Genomic DNA, 18655 nt, shown 5'->3' on the forward strand with positions numbered 1-18655 from the left:
GTTAATGGGAGAAAAGCTAGACGTAGATTAAGTGCACATAAAATAAAAAACATCGATTGCAAAATTTACAGAATAAAAAAAGTGATATACATAACAACAGCGGTGATCAGGTAATTATGTAAATATAAAATTTAGAATAATATTCTAAAAATTGAAGCGAAAGCCGAGTAGTGAGAAGGTAATATTATAATAGTAAAAGATAACGTGCGCAATTGAACATGTATTGTCATTTTTATAGCATTTTAATAAGACACGCGATAATGGATTACACACACTAATGTTCATTTACTACTCACACATAGACATAGACCAAATGTTCAAGTTATGTGAATTGCCTAAATATTACTCCTTAAAACATGGTACGCTGGAGCCCCCTTAAGTTAAATATAGGCTTTATTATTATTAAAGCTATAATAAATTGAGGAGTGCGTATTGATGCAAGTAGACTATGGGGTTGTACTTCATCAGTTTTAGTGCTGTTCTCGTCAAGTTCCTCCAATGATGAGCAAACATGTTCGTAAGCATCATGAAACAAACTCAGAGAATTCAAATGTTCTACCCAACGTGTTTCGCAGAATTTTAAAAGTCGCGTTTGTTTTGCACTCTCGTATGATGCTTTTATATATTTTCTTAATACTACACCTGCTTTATTAGAAAGCCAGAATAAATTGATAACTTCTTTTATTGTTCCTATACAGTTTCGGATTATGTAATTATAGTATTTTGCAAGCATGTGTTATAGCTAAGTTTAAGTTATGATTTGCGCAGTGAACATAGATAGCTTCCGGATATAACTCTCGTACTTTGGTCGCAGAGCTGTTGAATTTGCCGCTCATTGCACGCACTCCATCATAAACTTTAAAAAAAAAAAAAAAAATAATAACATAATAAATAAACCAGAAAACTACAGTAGCACAAACATAGTCAAGTATTCAGGCTTACTTTGGCCCCTCATATAAGCCAGGTTTATACAAATGTTCTTCATTGTAGTTAATAACGTATTTGCAAGCTCTTTCTCGGTAACGTCTACTACAGGAACAAAGCATACAAAGTCTTCTCTAATTACATATTTACCATCACACTTATCGACATATCGAAAACACATAGAAAATTGCTCTATGCCGCTTATATCAGTGCTTTCGTCGGCAATCACTGTAAAATATCTTGATTTGTTAATTCGTTTCACAATATTGGCTGTGATTAACTTTCCTGCTGTATCAATAATTTCATTTTGAATGCGATGGCTTGTATACATTGCATTAGCACTCGCAGTTTTGAAATGATTCTCCAAAGCATGATCACCGCTTTCAATAGCAAATCGAAGTAACGCTCGGAAATTTCCATCGTTTTCTTTTGGCATGTCTATTAATAAATTACCATCATCACGATGACCTCGCATTGCAATACCCTGTCTACTGCAATACAAAATGGCTCGGATGATAGGAATCAATTTTTATCTATTTTCAAGTTGTTGTTGTTTTCTTCTCTTGTCGATTACAGTGATCACGTTATTTTTTTTATTTTCGTAAACCAATTTGAAATTTTGACCATCTTCCACAGCATCTTTAATATGATATTTTTTTGTTTGATGTTTTCTGAACTTTTCAAGTGCTTTTTTCCAATCTCTAAACGGAGTTTCAACAAAAAAATTCGGACGTTCATGACCTCCTTTACCAATAGATTTTAAACTAAATTATACACAATATCGGCAATATGCTCCATCTTCTTTAGCTGAATACACTAACCATACGAAAGAACGACACCAAGAATACTGAAATTTCAAATTTCGATCGCCTGAAGTCGGGAACTTGAAATCAATTTCTGGCATCCAAGAATGCATTATAACATTATATTTATCACCATCATTTAATGTTCGTCGACAAAAACTTACTATGTCATTTGAAAAATCCTACGGATATAATAGAAATTCAACATAATTCATATTTAACATAATTTTTTTTTAAATTTATTTTATTAGAACTTAGAAGTCTATAACTTTGAATTAAAAATACTAAAACAAAAATTCTATAATTTAAGAGGACGCGCCATACCCGAATGGTTAGGTTAGGTGTTTATGTTATCCATATTATATTATTACGATATAAAAAAATGGGCGTCATTCGATAGCGTCCCGTTTCAACCTTTTATACCTTTTCAGTATGTCGATTGCGTCCACAAGTAGGATAGGTAAATTATTTTTTCTTACCTTTTTATGTTCCGATTGCGTCCTGTTGTATGATATATAAGCATAACATTTTGTAAAACGAATAGTCATTATTAATAATTATTTTAATAATAATAATTATACAAAAACCAATAAAAATAAATCCAAATATATAAGAATAAATAATTTAAAAAATAATATTTAAACTTATCAATTATACGGATTTTCTTATTTTTTTCACTAAAAATGGTATTCATTATTAAGTCTAAACTTTAAAGTATCTTTCGATGCTAAGGCACTTGACGTACTAAATCGCTACGTTATCGTAAATCGATAAGAGTACCAACCTTAAGATAAAATGTTCGTTAACTCATCAAGTAAAAACCAATTCGTATTTAAATATACCTCCACACCCCATGTATGACAAAAATATTAGATTTAATATGTCAATTTATTTGTCACATTAACGCTTACCTACTATACAATAGGACGCAATCGGAATACTCAAAAGGTGGGCAAAAAATTGTTTACCTGCATCTGGGACGCAATCGACAAACTCCGAAAAAAATAATCTAATTTAGTTTAACTAACCTTATGATTTGAAGTTACTTGTGACACCACATTTTTTTGTTTTTTTATTGGAGGACTCTCTTCTAATGTCACGGGGACACCAGGGTCGTCAATGTTTTTGTTATTATCATTGTCCACTTTTAATACACAATATACATTAAAAATAATAAACTATACGTATCAATAAATTCGTTCTAAGACACTACGAAAAATATATAATAATAGTAATTACCTTCGTTTTTTTCAATTATTGTTTTGGATTTGGAAAAAGAGTTTTTAAAAAAGTTGGTTATAGATGTATTTTGTCTTTTCATTTTCAATTTTATAATAATAATATAACTCTAACTCACATTAACTAAAGTCTAATTCGGACTTAATGCCATGACAATGTGCACACCCGTAATGACCGTAATACAATATAGATACATAGGAACATTGATGTTATCTGAATATCGAAGAAAACGATTGACTATCATAATTATAACATATAAATAAATATAATAGATTATAATGTGTAACGTCTCTAACGAGTAAACGAAAAAGGGAAACCCATCAATCATAATGTACCAGTGCAAATAATATTATAACGATTAGTATATGTTTACTTATTTTTACTTACTGATAATAAGCGACTTACAAACACGCATTATTATTACGAAGTATTGTAGTCATGCAATTTCAAACTTTTGAGCTTAAAGTAGTAAAGTGCCAATACCTTTTAGAACCTTTGAAAAATTACAAATTATTACAGATTCACTTTTCTTACCAAAACATTTTTTTTCTAGCATATTTTAACTTCTTTTGAATTATTAATTGTTTTTAGGTACATAAGATAAAATAACTATTAAGTTTTAAATTAATCATTCATTCATTTCGGTGGGAGAGGAGGAGGTTGACCCCCCCCCCCATGCATCCACCACAGCCGTCGCTGCACGAGGACCGCGCCGTTTACATCTACCGCTACGAGGAAGCCTCGATCCGTCGGTACGGGCGCCTTTCCACCAGTGTCCTTCCAATATCCCTAATATCGGTCCACCAGGCCGCGCCTAGGCGTGACCGGGGCCATCGCCTACCGGGGACGGCTCGCCTGGACCCTCACAGTGGTCAAGGCGGCCCAACACCCACCTAACGATTACATCATTCACGCAGCTGGCCGCGTTTCAGAAGGAGCAATATCGGCGCCATAACCTCTTTCCGGGTAGCCGACGAGTCGACTACCCGGTGAGAGGCCCCGCGCCACGGGATGACCTTGGCCTTCACGCCCGTGGAACGGCGTCACCGCCGACCACCAGATCAGGCAAACGCTCCGGTCTATAGCGGACGCGTACGGAGCCCAACCCCGCACGCCACGCTGGTAACCGGTGTCGTTCGTTAGCGGACGTTCCGCCCTGGCAGTACCAGGCCCGAGAACCACCGCTGGAGACTAGCGAAACCAGGCTGTGGTTTCGCTAGATACGCTATCGAGACAGTACTGATGAGGTCACGGAGGCGTTCGAGGATGAAGACGTCGAAAACAAAAAACACGTATTCAATATGGATAAATAGATTATCGAATCGTAAAAAAACAAACAGGAGTATACATGACGAAGCGATAACCGACCAAAGAACACGCCGCGAATACGCGTTTTCCGAATGCGACGATGTTTTCTTTGAATTACAAATGCGACAATTAATTTCATTTTACTATGACCTAGTGATGGCCGATTCAGGTCGGTGAATCGATTTTAATCGGAATGAAAAAAATCGATTCAAAAAAATCGTTGCCCAAAAAATCGATTTTTTGGGGAATCGATTCTTAAAATAACGATTTTTTAAACAACTAGATGGTGCTTTTTTAAATTCAAAAAATTGTATATTCAATTTTCAAAAATGTTTTTAATTGACTAGAAGGGGAATGGGTTTCTATAGAGCATAGTCTCAGAAGTCTCAGAAGTCAGTATATTATTTGTAATAACAAAAGTCTACAAAAGAACCTAATAGATACATTATTGAATTTTGACATCATCAAAAGTTGGAAAATTGATGAAAAAAAATAGTTAAGTTAATAATTAACAAACAATATATTCAACACTTAAATTGTAATTATAAGAAAATGTTTAACTTAGTTAAAAAATTATTAATTATTTATGTTTAATTACCACTTAGGCAGGGCTGGAAGTAGTTACTTACAAGTTACTTATTTTGGTACATTATATTTTTGTTAAATGATTTCCAATTGTTTCAAATTACTTGTACAAGTAATTTGAATTTTGAAACTCAATATTTTTAAATGACCTTATACTGTCATAAACGGATTTTACACCTCATTATAATAACATACTTGATGTTATGTAGTGTGTACTATCAGTAACATATAATTGTTCTACAATAATATTTAATAATATTAACTATAAAGTTATTATTATTATTTATCCACTGTGTTTGGCACTGAATAATAAGTACTCATACTCTACGACACAAGGTTCTTCTGCAGTGTAGAGTAACTTCTAGTAATATTTCCCACATTTTGTATACTATTATATTTTTTTGTTAATATAAATAAAAAAAAATAAGTAAGAATCAGATACAATACAAATATATGTAAATAATATTGAAATTTAAGTTTGAGTTGACTAAGTTAGGATTTAGGTATTTAATGTAGGTAGGTAGATAAATAATACAACAATGATTATGGTAAACACTGTATTTTTTTTTGTTTTTTATATCATTGGTACTTTGACATAATTTTTTACAATAACTATTACAACTTTAACTACAATTTGACAATTTGCGAAAAGTAACTAGTTAAGTTAAAAAGTTAAAATTAAATTAACTTTAACTTTTTAACTCGTTAAACATATTAACAAATTTTATATACAAAAGGCTGTACAGATACATTTTACATATTTACAAATAATATACAGATAATTACATTATACATATTAATACATTTTATATACAAAAGGCTGTACAGATACATTACACTATACATATTTACAAATAATTACATCCCACAATAAAAACAACTTTTTTTTTATTCTATGTGCCAGTCTTCAAAATTTAGAGAACTTAGAAACAAAAGCTGTTGCAACTTTTCCCCCCTTTAATCGGTTTCTTTTTTCGGTCATTATATTTCCCGCTTTTGAAAACAATCTTTCCGAAGGGACAGAAGTTGCTACTAAAGACAAATATGGTTGTACAATTTTTTTTAAGAGAGGGAACATATTGCCATTTATATCCCAATATTTAAGTATGTCATCACCTAACAGTATTGTGGGCTGGCTTATATAATGCTTAAGTTCAGTTGGCATTCGCTCTTCAGACTGTTCTAAACTTTGTGATGCAGCTTTTTTTTGAAACTAGATCATTGTGAACTGACCACAAACTATCACTGCGTTCACCATCATCATCACTAGAGCCTTGGTTTGAGGAGTTAGGTTCTTCACAATTACGTTTTATTTTATCAATTTTATTTTTTATAAATTTAATAGCTCTTGAACTAGACATTGGGTTATTCAAATAAATAGTTTTGAACCGGGGATCTAATATAGTGGCAACACTAAGGAGACTTCTCTCCTCCATCCTACCAAACCTTTTATCTAGATTTTCTAACATTGCCTTTTTTTAAGGATAAAGCAGTTGGATGGGTTAGATCAATATACTCAGTCTTTTTAATAAGACAATTAATTAAGGGTATCACCGTGCTGCCAGTTACATATTTTTGACCACATAATTCTCTTGTCGCCACTTCCATCGGCCTTAACACTAACAACATTTCCTTTGCTACATCAATTTCATCAGCTGACAACATTTCGGGGCCCCGGCGAATATTGATTAATACAGAAGCAATATGGTTGGAACATAAAATAAATCTATCTATCATAAAAAAAATGGAGTTCCAACGTGTTGGTACCGATTGTTTTAGTTTATGATCGCACAATTTTCGAAGTTCATCAGAAGCCGCTACAGATTGCTTGAAATAAGTTACAATAGCCTTAATTTTGTTGATGATATTATGTACATCTGCAAGATTAACCAATGCCCTTTCGGATACCAAATTCAGAGTGTGGGCAAAACATGGTAAATGTTTTTCTTGGCCAAAAGTTTTTTTAACAGCAGATAATATATTAGCACCATTATCGGTGACGACGGTGAATATCTGGCTTTTTGTTATACCCCACTGAAGAAGAAGATGCTCAAACCAAGCGGATATATTGTCAGATATATGGCTGGCAGAAAGCTCTAACACACCAAGTGTCACACTCTCAAGAGCAACTTTGTTTAAACTTAAAAAATGTACCGTCATGCCCAAAACACTTCTTGTGTTAAGAATGTCTGTCCAAATATCCGACGTTAAGGTTAAATGCTCTACAAGACTCAGCTTAGATTTAACTAATGCGGATAAAACCTCATATTTACTTTTGATGTGCTTTGTTATAGTTTGCTTGGATGGAACTTTGTACATAGGCACTGTTTTCTGCATGAAGAACCGGAATCCTGGTTTTTCTGTTATAGACAACGGCAGATTATCCTTCGCTACCATGTACACAAGCGCATCCGTGATAGCTCGTATCTTATATCCTCCTTCTAAAATAATTTAGACAATTTATTATAATTTTATAGTTATGAATTAAAAAATTTACTCTTACTATCATAAGATTTGATGTCCGAAAAAGACTCGTGCATTGTTCTCTGCCTGAAGCTCACTGACTGTGGAGTACTTGATGTTGATGACGATGTTGTTGGTATAGATCCACTAGTAAATGATACCACGGAATCGTTGCCTTGTGTCTGTTGAGTCTATAATAAAAAAAAAATTGGTTTTAAGCACATTATTAGTAATTTAGCATCTTAGTATCTTACCTTATTTACAATGGTCTTAGCTAACTCAGCAAAATCATTGTCACCAGGATCATCAGGATCGTCAACATCTTCATGTTGTGGTCGAGAGTAACTTGTAGATGCAGTTGACATCATTGAATTCCTCGAACTAGTTGATGCCACTGATTGAGTTGAAGAAACAGATGTTCGACGAACCTCTGTCTTACTGACAAAAGCCTTGTCTAAATTAATAGAAGCATGATTTCGCTTCATGTGGTTGCGAATATTGGTTGTGTTACCACATGGCTTGACTGGAGCCTCACACAGTTTGCATTTAACAACTCCCAAATCAGATGTTTTTTCAAAAAAAGGTCCAAATTGAACTTCGAGATTTTGACGACATTTCGACGTGTACAAACTACAAGTGTTTTATTTTATATAATTACCAATCAAAAAAAATAAAAACTGTATACCACGCGCGAACTGCAAAATGTCGGAGGAGGCGGAGGTACGAACTACACGTCTACACTCTTAAAGAACGAAAAACGGAAAGAAAGACGATCACGAATAATAAGAACGCTTCACGATTCACGAATGAAACGCACGTCGCACAGTTCAGTGTTCACACTTTCACAGAGTAATAATTATTAATTAATAATGCAGGGTGGCCAATATCTCGGTCCAAATATTAACGCACCGTTCATGGCACCCAGTCAGCAGAAGCCAGAAAGGCCAGTAAAGATAAACGCGGAAAAAAAATTGCCGATTCTTATCAAATCGAATCGAATCGAATCGGTCCGTCCAAGAATCGATTCAAAAAATCGATTTATCGATATAAAAAAATCGATTCTTTGCAGAATCGATTTTTTTAGGACATCACTACTATGACCATTTGCTACTTGAAATATTAGATTCCCGTTTAAATCGTGGTTTACCTATTAGAGATTAGTTATAATCTACTTTTTAATAATTTTACGTAAAATATTATTATTTGTTATTATAATTACGTATTTATGTCCATGACAAAAAAAAGTGATTTTAAATTGTACAAACCTGTTTAAATTCTACATACTTATTGTTCCTATTTCCAATACCTACCATATGTAATAAAAATAAATCCATTTGACAAGTATAGTCATAATAATTAATTATAATACATTATCTGGTAAATTATAATTGTAAAATCCCAAAAATAGTTTTACGATAACGATACGACACGCAACTTCGAAGAAGCGACGTAGTACGCTATACTTGATGGACGGGGCGGAAGTGGCGGTATATATATAGAACCATACTCACACTAATAATCATTTACGACTAAAGGTCGATTCGCACTATACGGAACGTCAACGTCACGTCACCGATCGGCAACGTCACGTCAAAATATCTTATTATGTATTTAAGGTCGATTCACACTATAAGTAACGTCAACGTCACGTCACAGACCGGCAACGTCACGTCAAAATATCTTCCCATGTATTTATATCGCCATGTTCACATACACCGGCAACATTATGGAACGTCAACGTCACGGAACGGCAAAGTTTATCGAAAACTATATTATGACGTGACGCAACCGGTCCGTTCTTGTCCGATCGGATAGTGTGAATGTGAAAACTGAACGTTTCCGTCAAATTTAAGTTAATTTAAATAATAATATTTAAGTTGTTTTTCATTATTTTTTCATGGATGATGAAATTTTAATAGAAAAAGTTCGTCAATATGATGAATTTTACAATATGGCTCATAAAAAGTATTGTGATAATCATCATAAAGATGTAGTATGGGCAAAAATTGGAAAAGAATTGAATACAACAGGTATGTGCAACTTCATAATTTTATTATTTTATTTTATTATTTCCACTAGTGATAATAATACAGTTTTTTGTTTTAAATTTTAATATAAAATAATAATAAATAATAATAATATTATAATTATTGTACAAATTTGTCTCTTTGCCATGCCACTGATCCAATATCACTATTAAAAAAAGTTTTGTAAGTTTCACGTACATTAAATGCAAACAATTCTGCATTTCCTCCTTGCATTGGTAGATTTGACCAATTGGGTTCGCCTTCGATAGGGTCTAAATTCTGTGTCATCGGTATATTATCCTTGATATAGTTATGTAAAATACATGTTGTCAATATTACTTTATCTACGTTTTCGGGGAATAAATTTATACTTCTAAAATAAATTCTAAATTTTTGTACCAAATTTCCAAAAGCATTTTCTGACACACGACGAGCTCGAGACAGTCTATAGTTGAATACTTGTTTTTCTACGTCCCCATTTATCTTTTTTCCTGGATATGGTCTAAGCAAATAAGGTTTTAATGGAAATGCCCCGTCTCCAACAATCACAAAAGGCGCTGGAGTTTGAGTTCCAGGAAGATTTCTATCTTTAGGTACGTTTAATTTATTCTTCTCTAGAGATTTTCCAAAACTAGAATTGGCAAAAATTCCACCATCACTATTTTTCCCATAAGAGCCTACATCTATGGCAATGAATTTATAATTCGCATCTACTAGAGCCATCAACACAATTGAAAATGTCCGTTTATAATTGTAAAATTGTGAACCACTATTAGGTGGGGCGAAAATGTTCACATGTTTGCCGTCTATTGCTCCCAAACAATTTGGAAAATTCCATATATTCCAGAAATCATCTGCAATTTTTTCCCAGTCTTTTTCTTTTGGTGGTGGCATTACTTCAACTAATAACTTATCTATAATGGCTACACACACATCCTTCACTATATTATGAACCGTAGAATGTCCCAAGCGAAAACTGAATGCAATGGTTTGAAATGAGTCACCAGTTGCTAAGAATCTAAAAATTAAATATGTAATTTCACTTATAAATTTTATATCGAACGGCGTGATTTTTTATAACGATTATTAATTGATAATATGAAATACGAAAAATACGAAAAACAAAAAACATTTTTTTTAATCATTTCTTCAACCTAACCTCGAGTATAATGACATAATATAGAACCGTTATAATTATTATATTTCATTATTTCATTAAAAAAATATATAATATATATTTTATATTCTCAATGAAATGATGAATGTATTGATTTTACAATGATGAGTTTTTTTTGTTTTTTCTTTTTGTGTCTGGGTACAGCATAACTTGTCAAAATAATGCTTCAAACGATTTTTAATATTTGTTATAATTCAAAAAGTATAAGTAGTAGAGACTTTAAATTTTAACAGCTATTTAGATTGGCATTTTATTCACATAATTTAATTTTCAAAATGTTTTGCTTATTTTAATACTATTTATAGGAATTTGAAATATTCGTTTTTATTTAGTTTTTTATTTTATAAATATCAATAAAAAATTTTTGGCGGAATCAAAATGCTTAAAAATTTAATACAAAGTTCCTCATAAGTTATTCTATTATATTATTAAGTATTATACTATTATATTCACAGGGAAAATATGTAAAATTCGATGGATCTCACTCAGAGATCAACTTAGGAAGGCAATAAAAAAGAAAAAAACAACAAGTGGACAAGCAGCTGACAAACAAAAAAAATGGAAGTATGAGGACTGCATGTCTTTTGTAATACCATTTTTTAAAGAACGAGAAACGTTTTCTAACATAGTATCTCCGGAAAGTGATAGCGAAGAGTCAAATGACGAAGAAATGTCCAGTAATAATGACAAAAATATAAATAAAGATGTTCTAAGTGAGAATGAAGAAAGTGAACAAGAAACTACGTTAAAACGTAATAAAGTTATGGGGTCGGTATCACAAAAAACAAAATCTCCAAAAAAAATGAAAATGCCAGCATCATATTATTCTAATGCAAAAAAAAAAAATAAACCACAAACAGCATCATCTGTTTTAATGCAATATTTATTAGATGAACCAAAGGCAACATCTCGTGAGCATCCAATCGACATATTTTTCCAAGGGCTGGCAGCTACAGTCAAAACATTTTCACCAGAATACCAACACATGGCAAAAACCAAAATGTTTGCAATATTGTCTGAATTAGAGTGGGCACAATTGCTAAATAAAACAGCAAATCATCAAATCCCACTATCAATATATCCTTCAACATCATACATTTGCTCTAACACTGAAATGGCACCATCACAAAACAACATTCAATACGTCCAAACACCAACACCATCTCCTGTTTTAAGACCATCGTCATCATCAACAACATCATCTACCCAACATTTTTATGAAAACTTTGATCCTACAAATATACAATATAATATATAAAGTTAAACAATAAAATATCTATTAATAATGTTTTGTTAAAATACTAAATCACGTAAGGTGTTATAATAATAGTAAAATATAATTTTGAAAGTAAATAAACAAGTAATAAGTTTAAAATATTGTTTTATTTTATAAACGTGTATTATTATTATATTCACCTTAAGCACACCATTAACTTTTCCTTAGCACTTATAGCTTCTCGAAATGTTGTATTTTTTTTGGTAATCTGTTGATCGATTTTAGATAATAAAACATAAAATTGATGTTGTGACATTCTAAAATATTTGTAAAATGAAGTTTCTTCATCTTGTAAATCATTGAACAATGTATGATATTCCCCAAATTGCTTTCTCTTAATTAACATTTCTCGAACCCATGTTGTTCTACGTTTTTGGTGACTATTCTCTTCCTCCTCATCCAAAATAATTGCAATTATCGCTAACGTTTTTTTATTAAATTTTGGCATAATGATATAGTAATTATATTAGTATATGATCACAAAAAAAAAATAGTTCGTACATAGATCCACTTCTGTAAACTCAACCTAACTGCAATAATTCCTAAAATTTGACATTGACGTAATGACGTTTGACGTTAATGTGAATGTATAACAAATTTTACGTGACGTTGCCGGTCTGTGACGTGACGTTGACGTTACTTATAGTGTGAATCGACCTTTATACCGCAATGTTCACATACACCGGCAACATTACGTAACGTCAACATCACGGAACGGCAACGTTTATCGAAAACTATATTTTGACGTGACGTAACCGGTCCGTTCTTGTCCTTACGGATAGTATGAATGTCAACACGGAACGTTTCCGTCAACAATTTAAATAAACTATATTTTGAATGTGTAAGCTCGTTAACTAAAAATTATAATTTTTGAATATTTAAATACAAAAATATAGACATATAAAGTAAGTAAACAATATTTATTTAATTCTCCAATTTACAGTAGAAAATGAAATAACATATTAATAGTTTAAACATTAAATAGTCATGAACGATGAGATGTTGATTGAGGAAGTACGCCAATATCAAGAACTGTATGATATGACGCATAAAAAATATAGCGACAACATTCACAAAGATAATATCTGGAGAAAAATTGGTAGTGAATTGAAAATAACAGGTACCTAGATATAAACTTAATTTAACTAATATTACTTATTATTAGGTACTTAATATTACTTTTACAGCTTTTATTTTTTAATTTTACATAAACTTATCTCTCTGCCATGGTAATGATCCATTTTCAGAGTTAAAAAAAGTTTTATAGGTTTCACGCACATTAAAAGCAGTAGTGAGGGCATTTCCACCTTGTCTATGTATACGTCCCCAATTAGGTTCACATTCTGGTGGGTCTAAATGTTGGGTAATTAAAATATTATCTTTGATATAATTATGCAAAATACAAGTAGTTAATATAATATTGTCAACATTTTCGGGTAAAGATTTTATATTTCTAAAAAAGATTCGAAATTTTTGCACCAAGTTTCCGAATGCGTTTTCGGATACGCGCCTAGCTCTTGACAATCTATAATTGAATACTTGTTTCTGTATATCACCATTAATTTTAGAACCAGGATAAGGTCTTAATAGATAGGTTTTTAGGGGAAATGCCTCATCCGCCACAATGACATATGGCACTGGACATTGAGTTCCGGGGAGATTTTTATCTTTTGGAACATGTAGTTTATTTTGTTCCAACGCTTTTCCTAAATTTGAATTGGCAAATATTCCACCATCACTATTCTTACCGTAGGATCCTACATCTACAGCAATGAATTTATAATTTGCGTCAACCAAAGCTAACAAATTAATAGAAAAAAGTTTTCTTATAATTGAAATATTGGGAACCACTGTTCGGAGGAGCAAAAATTTCCACGTGTTTCCCATTTAATGCTCCTAAGCAATTAGGAAAGTTCCACATTTTCCAGAAGTCATCAGCAATTTTTTTCCCAATCTTTTTCCTTTGGTTGCGGCATCACTTCAGCTAACAATTCGTCTACTATAGCTTTGCATACTTCTTTAACAATGTAATGAACAGTCGAATGCCCCAGCCGATAACTGAATGATATAGTTTGAAACGAATCACCAGTCGCTAAAAACCTAAATAATTAATTTTAAATAACTGTTAAACTGTTCGGACAATATAATAAATTTAAATTTAAATTAACAAAAATGTTTTAATTTATAAGTTATTTTTATTCAAGTAATTACCAAACATGCGTTAAAAGTATTAAACCGTATACGAATAACCAAAATATTAGATTCTGAACAGAGCGATTTATCTTGAATCGATTTTATTATTTTGTTATAATTCAAAGACGAATAACCGTAGATACCTACCTGCAGTTTTTACCAAATGTTTATATTACGATTTTCTATTCATAATTAAATATTCAAAATATTTCGACACGTTTTGAGCTATTTATATATACATTTCAAATACAAATTTTAGATTCTGAGTGAAACGATGAATGTATTGATTTCACAATGATGTGTATTTTTTTTTATTTTTAAATTTTAAATTTTAAATTTTTTTATTTTTGTGTCTGTCATCACGTTTTAGGACAGTAAAAATGCTTAGATTTTCTTCAACAGTATCTCTTATGATAGGAAAGTGAATCTAGTTGGTGCTTCAGGAGGTCAACTTACATCCACTTATCAACCTTTTTTTTTCTATAATATTGTCAATAACAAATTTTTTGTTAGCCAAAAGTCTTTGAAAATTAAATACAAGGTGCTTCGTAAAATTTTATAATCACAGTTTAAAAAAAAATTGAGATACATAGGCACGATTTTTTTTAAAAATTCATACATTTTTTAGTTTCTATAGCTAAGGATTGAAACTTTAAAACACTTTTTGTTATAACCAAATTTTATATTTTTAATAGGCCCAGCGTGCAAGAATAGATGGATCTCATTACGTGACCAGCTGAGAAAAGCAATGAGAAAAAATATTACAAAAAGTGGACAAGCCGCTGAACTTAAAAAGAAGTGGAAGTATGAAGATTCAATGTCATTTGTAATTCCATTTTTTTAAAGAAAGAGAAACATAAACCAACATAGCAGAACCTGATAGCTTGAGTGATGGATCGAATGATGAACACGAAGGTATGGAGAGCGTTGTTATTACTGGGGATACTTCAGAACAAAATTCTAATAACAACATAAATCAGAAATCTACAGCATCTCCAAAAAAAAGTTCATCTAGGTATTTGCTAAACAAAAGAAAATTTGAAAAAAACAGAGACAGCTTCATCTGTACTAATGAAATATTTAGTAGAAAGTGATAAGCAAGAAACAAAAGCCACTGCTAATGATCATCCAATAGACATATTTTTCAATAGTCTAGCCGCTACTGTAAAAACTTTTTTCACCCGAGTACCAGCATATGGCAAAGTCAAAACTTTTCAATGTTGAATCCGAACTAGAGTGGGCACATTTACAAAGTAAGAATACAAATTACCAAGTGCCAACATCAATGAATTTTCCAGCTCCAGACAACAGGTCAAATATACACCCAATACCATTTATTCAAACTCAAAACATCCAACAAGCAGTCCATCCACAACAACAAATTTATGAAATTTCACGTGCGTCAAACTCATCTACTCTAAATGATTCATTTATGTTTAGTCACAACACCTTTACCTGTAAGTTCCGGAAGGTCATCTGCACAATCTTATTTTGAAAATTTTCAGCCAAATTAACTTTTAACACAGTTAAAGTAATAAGTTTATTAATAATAATATTAACTATTTTGTTTAAATACAAAAAATACAAAATATAAAATACTAATTTTTTTATTTCTTACCTTAAGCAGACCATTAGTTTTTCCTTGGGACTAATAGCTTCTCGGAATGTAGTGTTTTGGTTTTGAATTTTAGTTTGAATTTTAGTTAAAAGTTCATAAAATTGACTTTGTGACATCCTAAAATATTTATAGAAAGAAATTTCTTCATCTTCTAATTCTTTAAATAATGTGTGAAATTCTCCTACGAATTTCCTCGCAGTAAACATTTTTCGTACCCACGTTTTCTTAGTACGATTAAATTTTTTTTTCTTCGTCGTCCAAAATTAAGGCAATCATTGCTAATTGTTTTTTAGTGAACTTCAGCATGATACAAATACGAATATTTAATAAAAAAAAAAAATGAATTTAAAACACAGAATGTACTAGACCTAGTTTAACCTAACAGAATTCTGGACTGGATGGACTGATGGCTTTTCCGTGACGTTACCGATAATGCGAATGTATTCTATTTTTGACGTGACGTTGCCGATCGGTGACGTGACGTTGACGTTCCGTATAGTGCGAATCAACCTTAACACAAAGATTACGGACGGCGACAACAAGATAAGAAATTGCCTAAATTTTTCCCCTTAAATAATAACCACTAAGAGCCGCCTTAAGGGTCTATAAATTAAATCTTGTTATGTACTAATAAAATTTGATGGGTTAAGAAAAAAAATGGTTTAGGAACTTGGACCGGTCTATGCGGACAGCCCGGTAGCATATAAGCATTCTGAGGTCCGCTTCGGCACCTGTGTTCAACTATGCAATCCCGTTGGTCAATTTTAAATTCCCGCCAAATTTATTATCACAAAGATATTATTTTAATCATAGACTTATAATATATTATTTGAAGTATTAAGGGCCAGTATTACAATACATGATTATATCTTCGGTTACCTGATCGTCTGTTTACGCCTCGGTTATCAATTTAACCGCGGTTTTGTCTTTTACGGTCCGTTATCAGAAAAGTAGTATTACAATACCCCGTCAGAGTTCGATTCGGTAATCCACTGTTTTAACCACCACTATCATTAAAAAAAGTTTAAACTGTTATCAGTGTTATCTAGATATCACTGCGTGTCATAAGCTCATAACTAGTTTTATTTTAAATTTTAACTTATAGTTAAAATTTATAAAATAGGTAATTTTATAATTAGTGAACGTGTAATTAATATACTACATAGATAAAAAACCATCAAAAAGTAAAAACTTTAGTTTTGCTGAGGAAGAAGAACTGATGAATTTAATTTCGAAACACTGGTCTGTTATTCAGTGTAAGACTACCGACCACGTGAATAATATGTAAGTTTCTTTTGTTTCTTTATAATATTTAATAATTATCACGTTTTTTTTTACTTACTGGTCCAAATATTACATTACAGGAAAAAGAAAGAACACTGGGCAAAAATAGAATCCGAGTTCAACGCAGTTATTACAGATCAATTTAGACCAGCGAGTGTCTTGAAATGCAAATTTGAAAATATATGTAGACGAGCTCAGAAAAAAAAGTGTAAAATGGAAAGCAACTTTCAAGCACTGGAGGTGGTAAAGCTGTTTTGACAGATTTTGGTTTTGTTGATGAACGTGTATTGGCTCTTTTGGGTACAAGAGCATCAGGATTGGCTTCCAACTGGTATGACGATGAAGGTAATAAATACTTAGATTTAAAAATTAATTTAGATTAATTGAGATTTAAACAGGCCAGAGTAATATTTAGATTTAATAGTTTTATTAATTAACTTTTATTATTTATGTATTATATATAGGTATTAATAATGTACATTTTTAAATAAAATAAAAAATATTTTTTACGTTGGCCATAGGAGGGGAAAATGCAATTTTAAAATATTAATACAAATTTCTCATTCAATAATGTTCTTAAGACTTTGAAATTCAAACCAAGTATAAGTGAACTTATGAAGTATTGACAGTTAAATTTTCATTTTTTTCAATGACCATTTAATATAGAATAAATAAATATCAGTAGAAAGAAAATTCTTAAGGTGGCCATAGGTGGCAACTCCACCTCCTACTAATTTATTATTTCATGAATTTAATATAGGTACTCAGTTTGTAATTTAAATTTTAAAAATATTTTAAACGTTGAGGGTAGTGTCTGGTAGCAAATAGAATCTAGTAGCTATTTCTGATTAGTCAAAGTTAAAAAATGTGACGTATTACAATTAATTACAATTAATGTATTTTATGATATTCATTTTAGTGATAGTTTCTAACACTAATCAAATTGAAATAGATGGAGTAGATGAATATCAAGTAGAAGTAGTGAGATGTGATTATGATCAAGACAGTACATTCCAAGAGCAGACTTCAGATAGTTGTATTCAAAATGAGTCCATTGAACCAGGTAAAGATTTATTTTGTACTTTGTTTATATTTTTACTATACATTTGTTTATAACTAGCTTATTAGATACATTTTTCGTTTACTACTTTTATCAGGAATGTCTTGGGCAAAATATACACCTGGAATGCTAAGGCAGCCAAAATCCGCTCCATTATCGTTTGAAAAAAACATCCCCAAATGACAATGTTGAACTTTCTAAATCAGGTAATTATTGAAAAATGTGTTTATGTAATTTTAAAATTATCTCATTGTTCAAATAAATTGTACGAATTATTAATGATTTTAGGCCCGACAAAGAGAAAGAGGCTCTTTCAAGACAAGGTGTCAAAATGGGCACAGGAAAAAGCTTCACTGACAGAGCAGGAATCAAACTTACAAAGCGAAGAAGCAGAATTTAAAAGAGAAATATGGAAGCTGAAAATAAATCGAGAACAGGAATTATTTCAAGAAGTAAAAGATAGGATAAAATTTCAAGTAGAAAAACATGCATCAGAAATGGAACTACTTGCATTGCAAAAATCCAGTATAAAATTAAAATTCAGTGATTTGTAGTGGACTTTTTTTTTTGATGATTTTGAATATTATTTTATATTATTCAGTACTTGTTAATTGTTAAATACTATATTGTTATTTTTATTACTCGTTAAATATTTGTACTTACATTTATCATTTTGATATTTTTCTTCCACTAAGGAA

At 31.4% G+C, this 18655-nt stretch overlaps 2 protein-coding genes and 2 pseudogenes across 2 annotated transcripts; 3 read left to right on the forward strand and 1 right to left on the reverse strand.

Moving 5' to 3' along the window:
* Nucleotides 1–713: 713 nt before the first annotated feature.
* LOC112598608 (zinc finger MYM-type protein 1-like) lies at nucleotides 714–1399 on the reverse strand. Its single transcript, XM_025345133.1, has 2 exons — nucleotides 943–1399; nucleotides 714–856 (listed from the first exon to the last, which is right to left on the reverse strand). The coding sequence occupies exons 1-2, from the start codon at nucleotides 1397–1399 to the stop codon at nucleotides 714–716; spliced, it is 600 nt and encodes a 199-aa protein (XP_025200918.1).
* A 7820-nt stretch (nucleotides 1400–9219) lies between these two features.
* On the forward strand, nucleotides 9220–11850 carry LOC112598609. Its single transcript, XM_025345134.1, has 3 exons — nucleotides 9220–9352; nucleotides 10982–11694; nucleotides 11842–11850. Exons 1-3 carry the CDS (start codon nucleotides 9220–9222, stop codon nucleotides 11848–11850), a joined length of 855 nt encoding a protein of 284 aa, XP_025200919.1.
* Nucleotides 11851–12789: 939 nt separating this feature from the next.
* LOC112598605 lies at nucleotides 12790–15509 on the forward strand (annotated as a pseudogene).
* A 536-nt stretch (nucleotides 15510–16045) lies between these two features.
* Nucleotides 16046–18511, forward strand: LOC112598610 (annotated as a pseudogene).
* The last annotated feature ends 144 nt before the right edge of the window (nucleotides 18512–18655 follow it).

The sequence above is a fragment of the Melanaphis sacchari genome, unplaced genomic scaffold, assembly GCF_002803265.2.
Source record: "Melanaphis sacchari strain LSU unplaced genomic scaffold, SCAv2.0 Contig491_pilon_pilon, whole genome shotgun sequence".
Taxonomy (NCBI): domain Eukaryota; kingdom Metazoa; phylum Arthropoda; class Insecta; order Hemiptera; family Aphididae; genus Melanaphis; species Melanaphis sacchari.

What these genes read in the sequence shown, in the direction of transcription:
- LOC112598608 (XM_025345133.1), bottom strand. Translation starts at nt 1,399, where the DNA reads ATGCGAGGTCATCGTGATGATGGTAATTTATTAATAGACATGCCAAAA. An exon ending in GGCTTATATGAGGGGCCAAA is followed by an intron (nt 857 to 942) that starts GTAAGCCTGAAT and finishes TTTTTTTTAAAG; the next exon opens with TTTATGATGGAGTGCGTGCA.
- LOC112598609 (XM_025345134.1), top strand. Translation starts at nt 9,220, where the DNA reads ATGGATGATGAAATTTTAATAGAAAAAGTTCGTCAATATGATGAATTT. An exon ending in AAAAGAATTGAATACAACAG is followed by an intron (nt 9,353 to 10,981) that starts GTATGTGCAACT and finishes TTATATTCACAG; the next exon opens with GGAAAATATGTAAAATTCGA.